Source organism: Leuciscus leuciscus, assembly GCF_965113295.1.
Source record: "Leuciscus leuciscus genome assembly, chromosome: 5".
Classification (NCBI taxonomy): Eukaryota; Metazoa; Chordata; class Actinopteri; order Cypriniformes; family Leuciscidae; genus Leuciscus; species Leuciscus leuciscus.
The window spans coordinates 7,366,524-7,380,231 of NC_138729.1; the positions used below are offsets into that span (position 1 = coordinate 7,366,524).

Below are 13,708 nucleotides of genomic sequence, written 5' to 3' on the forward strand. Positions count from 1 at the left end.
CCTCCATGCTTTGGTGGACGGAGACGAGTATCCAGCTCCACCGCCTCGAGTGTCCTTGGTGGCAGATGCTGCACTATCCAACTCGATGGCACAGTGACTTCCCCACAGCAGCAAGGGCTCTATGACAGCGGTCCCTCTATCCTCCAAGGTTTCGGCACCAATGTAACACAAGGCTTAAAGTTTAGGGAAGAAGGAGGCGGCACCAGTAAGCGTTCAACATAATACTTAAACTATAAAATAAACAACACAAAACGAAAGTAAATCGGCTGCCCCTCACGGACAACTGCCGCATATAAAGATAATAAAAACAACAACATAAAGCCTCAGGACTGGGTCCTCTCTCATCTTGCACTGTCATTACTCCTCCTTTCATCCTCCCGGAGCAGGTGACGTTTCTTTATTCATGGCAGTGTTTCTGGGCAGAACTGTGAGACAGCCCAATTCCTGAATGAAAAATAACCCCACATATGGATGGCCTCAGGATTTTTCACTGTTGGCATGACACAGGACTCTTGATAGCGTTCACCTTTTCTTCTCTGGACAATCAAATTTCCAGATGTCCCAAACAGTCGGAAGAGGGCTTTATTAGAGAAATTAGTTTTGCACCAGTCTTCTGCTGTCCAATCTTTGTACTTCCGGCAGAATTTCAGTCAATCCTTATTGTTCTTCTTGGAGAGAAGTGGCTTCATTGCTACCATTCTTGACAGTAGGCCGTGGTGCGAAAGTCTTGGCCTCACTGTGCGTGCAGATGCATTCACACCTGCCTGCGGCCAATATTGAGCTGCTCTGCACTGGTGGTGACATGATTCTGTGGCTGACTCCTCAGGAGAAGATGGTCCTGCCACTTGCTGGACACTCTGGGAAGTCCTGAAGCCTTCTTCACTGCAGTTCATCCTCGCTCCTTAAAGTTCTTAATGATCCGGTAAATGGTTCTTTCAGGTACAATTTCCTTTGCTGCAATTTCCTTCCGTGTGAAACCATTTTGATGCAAGGTAATGATGGTTGCTCATCTTTCTTTTGAGGTAACCATTGCTAACACAAGAACACAATGATTGGAAGCACTTATTCCCTCCTTTTATAGCAATAAATCTGCTCTTATAATCCAATCAGAATGGTAGTGTGATTTCACCTGACTAGTACTCATTCACACTTTCTAGTGTGCTGATAATATAATTAGTGAAATGATGTTAGCTGATCATTTTGTACCAGGACCAAAAAACTGTGAATTTTTTTTTTTTTTTTTTTTTGAAGTAATTAACAAAAACTTCTCAACAAACCTACTAATTTGATGTACCTTTCATGTCCATGGCACAAACTAGACAAATTATGCGTTAATTTTATACTTAGCTGTTTGAAGGTGGGTGAAAAACTTGTTTTAGGAAGTATAAAAATGAAAGGGATGGAATCAAACATGGATAGCGATGAGTTAAATTCCCAGTATGGCAGTAATCCATTTCCATTATTAGAGGGGTTGTATTGTTATTTAAGTGACTGTCCCTCTCCAGGCGGAATTTAAACAAAACCTTTAATCGACCAAATCCAGGACACGGTGTGATATTTGCCAGACAGGGAATAGGGAGCAGGGCTATTGACAGCTGGCGGTTCTGCAGACAAAAAGAGTTAAAAACATATCAGGACATTGATGAGTAGTTATTGATTTGGCTTTGAATAGGAGTCTCTCTCTCTCTCTCTCTCTCTCTCTCTCTCTCTCTCTCTCTCTGTGTGTGTGTGTGTGTGTGTGTGTGTGTGTGTGTGTGGCTTTATTGATCCATTTTTGGTTTAGGGGGGTATGGAGGAATATTTTGAGGGAATGTGTGCTCAGATGGGAGAGTGCGGTAACAGAATGAGAATATTGACCAATTGCTGGGACAGCAGAAGGTGGGTGGGAGGGGCAAGTATAAGTTGTAAAAGTCTTGTTGGGGGCAGGAGACCTCAGTGACAAAGAGATGGACAGATGACCACTGTTTATTGAAATCAGATGGGGCATATGTTAGTCACACACACACGCACGCACGCACGCACGCACGCACGCACGCACGCACGCACGCACACACACACACACACACACATACACACACTGTGGCTGGTTTACTTTCTTTGTGGGGACTCTCCTTAGACTTAATGGTTTTTTAAACTGTACAAACTGTATATTCTATCCCCTCATACTATATAACCCATTCTATATCCCTACGTCTAAACCTACCCATCACAGAAAACTTTCTGCTATTTAATATTTCCAAAAAAGATCATTCTGTATGATTTATAATCTTCTTTCCTAATGGGGATAAAAAAAAAAAAAGAAATGTCCCCATAATGTCAAAATGTAGGCCTACTTGTATTATCATACTTATGGGAACATTTGGTCCACATAATGTAGGGAGTATCACCACACATGTGTGTGTTTAGCACTTCAAATGCATTATTAAGCATGTGTGCCGTTAGTGTGTTTATGTGAGTGACTTTTACATTCTTGCGCTTGCTTAATCACTTTATCCTCAAAGAAAGGGTGATGTGAAAAGATACAGTTGGAACTGCAGCAGAGACAACTGTCCTTTTCTAACACTCTCCTTCTTTCACTTTCTTTTATTTCTCATTTCTTTTGTGGAGGGTAGAGAGAGTTTTGTTCAAAGAGAGCAGCTGTGTTTTCGCAGTTCTGGCCCTGGTCCACATGGAGCTCAGTGGCCAGGATCTGCCTTCCTCTCAGTCTGGACTTTAATCAGAGAGAGAGACATAAACTCTGTTCCAAAACCTTGTGAGCTGCCTATCTAGACATAATGTCTGTTACAAAAGCTAGGCAGCAACCTTATGCTACCTTCCAAGATATATATATATATATAAATTTTTTTTGTACTCTAAGGTTATCCCAGATTACATTGCAATATGCTCAGTGAGGAAATCCAACCAAGATGGTGTATGAATGTAAACTAAATTTAATAGTGCAATAGCACAATCTAAATAAAATGGATATATTACTTGAATCTTTATGTATTTGAATCCTTAAAGCATTGTGTTGTGCTTGTGCTTTATGCGCTTTTTATGCATATTGCTATTTTGTGTAGAGAGTTCCAGATCAGTCATTAATGAGGTTCTGTTTAGGTTAGGATGCTCCCTAGAAGACAGATGCCTAGATAGATAAGACAGCGAGACAGCTTACTAGGGTTTGAAACAGACAGAGAAAATTAAATTTGTTTTAGTCTTCTACTCATCTCTGAGATACAATAGCATTATCCATCATCTTTATCACACAAACAGTTAGAACTGCTAGAACTGTAGCTGGTTTCACATGCTTTCTATCTGATCCAGACTGTCCATTTAAGGTCAATAGAAGTCCACGCTTGTTTAGATGGCTGATCAGCTGAGCCACATGTTGGTGGAGCTAAAGTTAACCTGGAGAATGCTCCAGAAACTAGCTTGACCACCCTACAATGGTTTGACCTGGTTTTCTCACTCTCTCACTCAATTTCTTTTTGTCCCATTATTTACATTTAAAAAAAAAAAAAAAAAGGATTATTAGATTATATGATTATTTGACGTGTATGTTTGTTTGTTTTTAGTTCTCCATACTTTTGCAGAGAGTTGTTGCTCAGCCTATTTGATAATAATTTTAGAACATCAAATTTGCATGTGTATGTAAATGTTGCACTACTTTAAAAGAAGCCACTGGCTTATTTTACAAACCTGGAAAACCTCTACAATGATCTCTTCCCCTAGCCCACACCTGAAAAGGTTTTTTTTTTTTTTTTGGGAGATAAAACCCATCCAATGGCAGTTGTGTTGGAGTGTTTCTGTGGAAATGGAGGCTAAATATATGTCCGCCTCTCCTCTTTTGTTTCCTTCTCACAGTTCTCGCTAAGGGTGGAGTGGTGGATTGTGGGATGATTTTAGTAGCATGATATTGTAGGTGGAATTCCAATGAAAAGTCAAGAATTTGCATATAAATAAGGACCAGTGCATCTATTTTAAGATTGAAAATGATGCATACCCTAATAAAAAAATAAAATAAAATAAAACTACACCAAAATGTATTTAAAAATCATTTATTTCATACCAAGTAGTAAAATATTTACTTACATATCACTTGAGGCTTACTGATATAAATATTATAGAATTAAACATTTTTGGGAGTACTTGTTTATTGCACAATGCACATGCCTTAATATTAAGCCTAAAATGTGTTTTTACATATCACTATTAGTAAGATATGATCACGAACTATATAATATTAGTCTTTAAATGCAAGATATTTAAAGTGTACCTAAAGTATGCTTGCAATACTTTAATTTTAGAACCATAAAATATACTTAAATATAACTTTAGTTGGACCTCAGCACTACTTGAGGAAAACCGAAGTGCATTAAGTACAAAATTTGTAATATAAGGTACTTAAATATGTAAATGCATTTGTAGTATAATTAGCATAAAATAAATGTGTAGCACTTTATTTTACAGTCATGTTCCGCATGTACATTATATGCAGTCATTATAGTAATTATAACTATGTAATAACTAGGTACTAACCCCGAACTTACCTCTAAACCTTGCCCACTACTTTCTTAAGTGATTACACGTAAGTGGACGTACTATAATATAAAGTGCAAAAAATAAATGTATTTTCAAATACATCTTGGTATATCTATTTTTCACTAGGGTAATAACAACAGTTTTGTATTGGTTCTGTCAACCAAAGAATTCAGTTCTTCAGAGAAATATAAAAAAGAATCATCACACCAAAATAAAATGACCATTTCTGATGCATTCCAAAAAATTGTAACCAATTTTTTTTATTAACTTTGCATGTTTGTTGTTATTATCACTATGCTAGCGTAGCTACATGATAATAGTAAAAATCTGCGAGTGTTACTGGCTGATGAATGTCTGTTGCTGTAAATGAAGTCACTTAAGATTTGTTTTTGGAGGGCTTTTAAAAGTGTGAAATTGACTTATTTTTCATTGCTTTATGTCACAGATCAGACAATTAGCTAATGCATTTCTTGAGGACTGTTGACGGCAGAGTGCATTTAATTGTACTGCCATATCAATGACATCATTTTCCTAAATAATTAGTTAGGTTAGGCATTTTACAAAGTGAAACATGTGGTTCCACCCCATCTTACACTACACTCAGTTTGGTGTTGTAGGTGGTTTGGAAATTACACACTTCACCATGAATGTCCTGTAACTTCTACAGGTTATTCCTTATAAAATAAATCAGCCAATTAAACAAACAAACAAACCAGTCAATATTTGATTTCAGTTCTTGAGAATGTTTCAGTTAATGACATTTAATAGATAAATGGGTAATGAATGGAATGTTAATGATCACGTGTGATTTGATGCTGACCTGTAGTTTCTATGCTTCATCTGTGTATCTTTTTAGAAAACATGGCAAGCTTGTGTTGCTGTTGCCATGGATACTGGCTAGTTGAGGAACAGTTGATTGATTTAAATGTGGAATATGTTGTTATCAATGCTAGCATGTGCTGTATAAATGTGTATAAACTCAGTGAACTTGTGTGTATTTCTATGTTCTCAATCTGCAAGTGCATTTAAATACCGCCTGATAACTAGTTTAAAGATGACCATACCTTTAGTTTCCTTGTGTTTAGTTTTTTTGGGAAATGACTGTCTCCACAGGGAATTTCTAATAATAGCACATGAGTGACATTGAAATTTGTGTGGGTCTGCTGTATGTAGGCCAATCCATGGTACTTACACGATGGTAGGCGTAGACCGAAAAACACAGTTGGTTTCAGTGTTTCAGGTAAAATGTTTTTCGAATGACAGACTTTGAGGACAGGTTTCTATTTTACACCATATTTGGAATTCTGTCACTTGCTCGTATCTTTGGGTTGTGTTTTTGGAGTGCACTTCAAATTTTTCCAATTGAGACACAGGTGAATTGAGCCCCCAATTCTGATAATTCTGATAATAATTTTATATTGATATATAAAAAAAATTTAAAAACACTTTTGAGGAATGATTAAGATTTGTGCACTCACAATTAAGGGTTAGTTCACCCAAAAATGACAATTCTGTCATTAATTACTCACCCTCATGTTGTTCCAAACACGTAAGACTTTCGTTCATCTTCGGAACACAAATCTGAGAAGAAACAGATCTGAGCTTTCTGTCCTCCATTGACAGCTATGCAACTCCTACTTTTACACTTCAAAAAGTTCACAATTCTGAGGAAAAAAGTCCAAATTTAATTGAATTAAAAAAATGACCTTTTGTATTTTTTATTTTTTATTCTGTGGTGGAAAAAAGCTTTCTTAAGTTTGCTTTCCCTAGTCAGACCAAAAATAATTCTGTTTGTCTTTTATGTTTTTTCTCATTCTATTAGACCCATAACTCCTCAGTACAAAACCTCCTTCACCACCACTATGGATGCCCCCTCTGAACACGTTGCCATGGAGCTGGACTTCGGCCATTTTGATGAGCGGGACAAGGCGTCTCGGACCTCACGAGGTGGACGGCCCAACGGCCTCCCCAGCCCCACTCACAGCGCTCACTGCAGTTTCTACCGTACACGCACCCTCCAGGCTCTGACCAATGAGAAGAAGGCTAAGAAGGTACGGTTCTACCGCAACGGTGACCGCTACTTCAAGGGCATCGTGTATGCAGTGGCCAGTGACCGTTTCCGCACATTTGATGCGCTTCTGGCTGACCTGACCCGCTCTCTGTCTGACCACATCAACCTGCCACAGGGGGTCAGATACATCTTCACCATCGACGGATCACTGAAGATCACCAATCTGGACGAGCTCGAGGAAGGTGAGTGTTTTGAGTTAGGCATTTTTGTATTTATGTTTATGTTAACCATAATGTTTATTCTCTTTATCATTCATCATTTGCATAGTATTGTTAAGCAAAAAATCTCTCATCCAGAGATGTCAGACTAAATACATTTGAAAATACACGTCATGAAACGTGAATTCACGTTGGTTGATTTACCAAAAAAGACTTTCAAACTGCTCTGACCACTGAAACACCTGATCATGAGCCGCACATGTGTAACAGTGTTGAACACAGTGCCACGCTTGACTCTGAAACTCACAGCACATATTTATTTGTTACTACTGTAAAGCTTTATTCAATAATTATAGGATCTCATTCAATGCTTTCAGAATCTTTACTTTTTAAAATAATTTTGTTTCTGTATTTTTAAAATGAACATATTTTAATGACAGTATATTCATTGAACAAAAATGTATTATTTTATTTATCAAAATATATATTTATACGATTTTTAAACAAACAAGCCACTTTTTTTATTTGTTTTCACACAAAATATGTTGCTCCATCAATGTTCAATAAAAACATTTTTTATGCAATCATACGCTATGGGGGTAGTGAAAAGCACATTTTTCTTAAGGTGTGCCTTTAGCCCCGTTGTACCCTATTAGTGTGTGACAAGCACTAAACCAGTTGTTAGTAAAACACACACTGCCCACCTGCACTAAGCTTTCCAAGAGCTAAAAGCAGATTGGTTGGCCTGTCTGGTTGCCATGCCAACAGTAATGTGCCCATTAAAGGTTGACACCAGCTTTTAATCCTGAACATTCACACTCACACATGTCTAAGACTACTATACCAGTGTAAAAGCAAACAAAAATAGCTGAAACTGCAGTTGAAAGCAGAAAACACTTCAACCGAAATTATGTACAAAACTAAATGTGAATGAAGTATTTTATGTAGTTCAGGCTGAATAAATTGTGGTTATTAGTTTAGAACAAACCATAACAACTGTTTAAGGAATATCAATACAGTACCGTCTTCTAGGTCATGAAAATATGGAACATGTCCAATGTACACATGCAAAGTGGCTTGTTTTCAACATTGCTATTTGGAAAACAAAAAGAACTATTTTGCATAATGTAACTTAAACTTAAAAACCACAGAGTAGGCTAGTGTTTTCAAACTGTGTCCCTCATGTATGCTAACATTTTAGAGACATGGGTCAAAGATCAGAGGGCTTAGCAGTCATTCAGTCCGTGAAACATGGTAATTACTTTAATCCAGCTCTTAAATTGTATGGAGTCAATGCTAGTGCACTTCTCCTGCATAGATAGTTCACATGGGGAAACACATTTTGGATGTACTTTGAGTCGGGTTGTATGATAAATCAGTGATCACAGCTTTATCAGCTAATTGTGGCATAAATGATCAGTGTCAGTCTGATTAAAGCCTTTTCAAGACTTTTCTTCCCTACTGTGACGTATATCTGAGTGAAACTGCTTCTCAAACAAGAAGAAATGTAAGGAGGGACTTGATTTAGTCCATCAGGAATTTTTTGGATGGTTGGATAGTTGTGGTTTGCTATTGGTCAGAGAAGAGAAGAGATGTCGCTGTAAAAAGGAGGGGAAATTATTTAGATTAAAGATGACGAGGGCACAATACGGCACTTCTATCATTTAATCTGTAGTGTACCCTCACTTTTTCTTGCGTACTGGCACTTCTCACATGTTGCCGGTACTCTCATCCCCAACAATTTTAGCGATTCGAAGCAGCAAATGTTTTCCACATGAAAAGGCAAGACATTCTTCATTACAGAGCAAATCTGCCTTGTCAGTATATGTTGAATTTGAGATGAATCAAGCTGGGAGCAGACAGCAAATAAAGGAGCCTAGAGGAACATGCTCAAAATGTGTGGCACCCAGACACACACATACACACACACACACACACACACACTCAACCGCTCAACCGTGTGTTTCTGGAGCTCAGCTATTCTGTGTTGTCTGTTGGTGTGATACATCTGCATGTTTACCGCACTGTCTATGCATTTAAGAGTGTGGCACACGCACACACACACACACACACACACACACACACACACACACACACACACACACACACACACACACACACACACACACACACACACACACACACGTACGTTCTTATACAACCCCTAATACTATTTTCTACAACCCCTTACAGAAAACTTTTTTAATTTTTATATTTTCATTATTTAGTATGTTTATTAAGCTGTTTTCCTTGTGGGGACCATTGACTGCTCCCCATAGTCACAAATATCCTAAAGGAATGTGTACAGGATTCCTGATGGAATTTGTGGCATGATTTGGAGGCAATCTTAAAGGATCCTAATGGAATTGATTGCGAAACAATTCCCACATTTACTACAAAGTAAAATATATATTTTTTTTTTTTCTCTTTGGATATTTAATAATAATATTTATCATATCTCTACTTGTATTGAACTGGAATAATGTTTTGCTCCTGTACATTTACCCCCCCTCCAGGGGTTTTGCAGGGTCAGTTTATCCTATTAGTAATCATAATTATTGGGAATAATTGGGAGTCCTATTGGGAACTGTGTTATAGATATGTAAAATCTATTTTTTGTCTGAATCCGATGAAGTCTATATAAAACATTTAATCCTCTGGCTATTAAAACTAATTAGGTCAGGCATTCTCAAGCCATCATAAAGTTTATCTTAACAAACCATTTCATCAAGTTGTTTTTTTTATCAGGACACATCACAAGTCATGCTCAAACTTACATTCATGCATTTAGCATATTATTTTATCGTAACTTACAATAGAAGAGCATAATTCATCACCGAAATATGTGTAGTGGTTAAGTGCTGGCGGAAAAGGTGTGTCTTCGACTGCTTCTTGAAAGATGTGATTGTTTCTGCAGTTCAGATGGAGGTTGCTGCTCATTCCACTAGAGAGAGCAGAGAGGGTGAAGGTTATAGAAAGCAATTACATTCCTCATACATCATAGTAGCAAAACACTGAAAATCAGCAATAGTTGTCATTTGAAACCAAAGCTGTCAAACTAAATGTACTGTAGCAGAAATGTGTTGAGCTGTTCAACCAATCATCTTTCTTTCTCTGTTTCTGTGTTTTCCACCTCTTTAGGTGAGAGCTATGTTTGCGCCTCCGAGAACTTCTACAAGAAAGTGGACTACACCAAAAATGTGAACCCCAACTGGTCGGTCAACGTGAAAGCATCAGCCAGCCAGAAGAACATGCTAGCCAACCGCTCCGCCTGTGAGGCGAGGGAGACCAAGGACTTTGTGCGACCCAAGCTGGTGACGGTGATGAGGAGCGGGGTGAAGCCGAGGAAGGCTGTCCGTGTGCTGCTCAATAAGAAGACGGCACACTCTTTCGAGCAGGTGCTCACTGACATCACAGAGGCCATCAAACTCGAGAGCGGAGCCGTGAAAAGGATCTACACACTGGATGGCAAACAGGTATGTGAGGAGTACACTAATACACTTGAATACACTTGAAAGTGTGAATCCTGGGTTATCTTGCTTCAAGTTTCACATTGCTCATAATTTACCCAGGGGTTAAAGGAACACTCCACCGTTTTTTGAAATAGGGCTTATTCACCTTCTTTCCTACATTTAGATAGGTGGGCAAATGCATTTTTGTCTCAGTGCATGCATTGTTTTAGTTTGACACTAGCTGGTCGGCGCTAGCTTAGCTTAGCATAATGAATGGAATCCTTTGTTGCCAGCTAGCATGTCCTGAGTAAAAGTGATATAAAAAAAAATTAAAAACCCACCTAATTACTTCTTGTGGCCTGCGTATTCACAACAAGTACAAATAGTGATGCAGATTAACACTAGACGATTTCCTATGCAGATATTGACTTGGGACTATATTAGGGGGAAGCACAGGTGAAGCACTGCTACTTGGGCGCAGAGATATCACGCCCAAGTAGCAGTGCTTCGCCTGTGCTTCCCCCTAATATAGTCCTTAATATATAAGTCAATATCTGCCTAGGAAATCGCCTAGTGTTAATCTGCATCACTATTTGTACTTGTTGTGAATACGCAGGCCACAAGATATTCCCCTAATTAGGTGGGTTTTTTAAATGTTTTATATCACTTTTACTCAGGACATGCTAGCTGGCAACAAAGGATTCCATTCATTGTGCTAAGGTAAGCTAACGCCGACCCTGTCAAACTAAAACAATGCATGCACTGAGACAAAAATGCATTTGCCCACCTATCTAAATGTAGGAAAGAAAGTGAATAAGCCCTATTTCAAAAAACGGTGGAGTGTTCCTTTAACAATTAATAATAAATAATTGTGTAAGAATGAGATGTTAATTTTAACCTTTGATAATAACACCAGCTGACAGGTTTCCCTGTATGTTTACAGCATTACTTGAGAGAGATTTTTTTCCTTGAGTAAAAATGAACATGTAGGCACTACTGTACTTGATAATTAGCCAAATGAATCAATTCTAAATCAAGATCAGAATCAATCTCAAGCTTTTGAATCAAATCACCTCCTCCACACCACATCCCCCATCCATAATTCTCACTCCAGCCCTGGTATTCATAAGCTGTCGTTTCACACGGTACATTCCTAACCTTGGGTTAATGTCCTTATTTGCATATTTGTGGTGTCAGTGTCATTGATTATACGAACTACGCGACCAGTTTACATAAAAGCTCTAGCATTTCACATCCTTCACGGTCTTTTCTTCACTCCAATTGTTGTGTTTTCTGTCACCATTTAACATTTCTCCCATCAAACACTGAAACTACTGTTTAAAGGGGAACTATGCAGTTTTTTAGCTTAATTTACCTTAACTGAACAGCTTCGGCGTCATTGGAATGGTTGTATGACTTTTTTCGGGTTGAATGGTGGTCTTCTCGCACCGCCCTAGCGCCTGTGAGAGGAAAAACCACCTTTGCAACTTTGGGCCGGCGTCAGGAAGTATTGCGTGATATCAGGTCACGCGATGTAACAAATTGCTTTACGGCACTGCGCACATACACTATCTAAACATTTATATGCTAGCCTTCTGTGTATCATACATACCTCAGTGGACATGGCTCCATGTGTTCGCCGGCCTCTTTGAAAACAAATGCACATGACCAGAGGGAGAAGATGGGATGGGGGAGAGTAGTCAACGAGTTTTGACGACAGTGTTGTCAAATATCTATTCCGAAGCTGTAGGGGGAGCTCTATAGAGAAACCTGCGAGCAAAAAGCGAAATTGCCAAAACTGCATTTAATGCGCTGCTTTAATGTGCAGTGTTTCCGTGACTGTCCAAAACATGTGAATATGAGCCACGCGATTGGTTGTCTGTTACTAAGCATCTAAACATAACATTCTGTACAAACTTGCCACCGTAATGCGGGCTTAACACTATAAAAGAGGTCTCCTGAGTAGGGTTTCATAACCCCGGGTAAAACCTCACTTCTAAGTGTGAAACGTTACTTTACACAAGATTAAAAGCAGGGTTAAGAATGATGATAACCCAGGGTTAAGCGCAGTGTGAAAAGACGATCTGAGACACTGTATTCAGAATGAAATAAGTAATAACGATAGAGACAGTGATTCAAAATCTCTACCCTTTGACAAATTTCTTCAGGTTTATCACATCTACTAGTACATAGAAGTGTGTTGTATTGTGGGATACAGAAACTTACGCAGTATGATCTGTAGTTTACTACACGTTTTGGCAGCTGTAGTAGGTCATCAAGGTATTCCATCAATTTGCACATTGTGCACAGTAAATATACTACAGAAATAGAATGAGAAACATGGAAGTATGCCATTCCGAATGTGAAACATCAGAGTATATGAACAGGTACTCTTTGTTTAGTTTGATTATTTTTATGTTTTTGTTTTTTTTAAATGAATTGCCAGTCATTCATAAAAGTAAACCAATGCAACACACACACACACACACACACACACACACACACACACACACACACACACACACACACACACACACACACACACACACACACACACACACACACACACACACACACACACACACACACACACACACACCACACACCACACCACTGCAATAATCAAATTCCACTGAGCTAGGTTTTATGTTTCCTGTGGGAGTCTGCGTTGCAGGCCAAATATAATTTAGCCATTCATTCAACCTCACTAATGGAAGGTTTTGGTTCACAGTATAAACCACAGCCTTTGCCATCATTCAATTATTGTTCTTTAATGCTTCTATTTTATATTTGTGTTCCTGTAAATCATTTTTCTTTGACTCCTGAAATGTTTCCTGTCAGCACCAGTAGCCAAAATATTGATTTTCAGCTCCAACTAAAACTCCCCCATCCTCCAAAAGCCAGCTAAAACCAGCTTCTGATTGTTTGGCTAGTTTCATAATTTATGGCCATTAGCTGTTCTAAGCTTGTCTAGATGGTTAATTAGCTGGACTACCAGTAAGTAGATTAGGTTTCAGTTTTAAAAACCTGCTCACTCTACTGGAAAACTCAATTAAAACCAATTTAAGGTACAAACTGTGTTTTGGAAGATGGTTGCTAGTTACTAGCCGGTCCAAACTGGTCTGGTTTCGGTGGTAGACCAGCTGGTGGGGAACTGACTGAGCTTGTAAACCATTTTAGATCAGCAACAAGCCATGTAAAACCCACATTGTTCATTTTACAAGATCTACAGCTCCATATGTATAAAACACTATCAGCTAACTGTGCTGTGTTTATTAATGTGCAGCTGGATGTGTGCTTGCTTTTTGATTTGGATCATTGGATCTTTAATCCTTCACGTCTGCTTCACTTTGATATCATCATTAATTGCAGCTGTAACATGCATCTGCAGAGCAGGAGGGACGTGACCCTCTTTTAACCTTTTGCTTTTCTCTTTCCTTGTTCTCCTTTTCTGTCAGTCTCGTCTACTGTATCCCTCCTTCATTTTATTAACATTTACATAAGCA

At 38.5% G+C, this 13,708-nt stretch overlaps 1 protein-coding gene across 1 annotated transcript in view; it reads left to right on the forward strand.

Annotated features, from left to right (window-relative positions):
• LOC309499631 (neuronal migration protein doublecortin-like) overlaps nt 1-13,708 on the forward strand; it is a 52,580-nt gene that overhangs the window by 7,112 nt on the left and 31,760 nt on the right. The window contains exons 2-3 of the mRNA XM_082170989.1: nt 6,344-6,774; nt 9,892-10,226. Of these exons, the coding sequence (XP_082027115.1) occupies nt 6,384-6,774; nt 9,892-10,226 (726 nt within the window). The 5' untranslated portion in view covers nt 6,344-6,383. The remainder of the gene's footprint in view (nt 1-6,343; nt 6,775-9,891; nt 10,227-13,708) is intronic.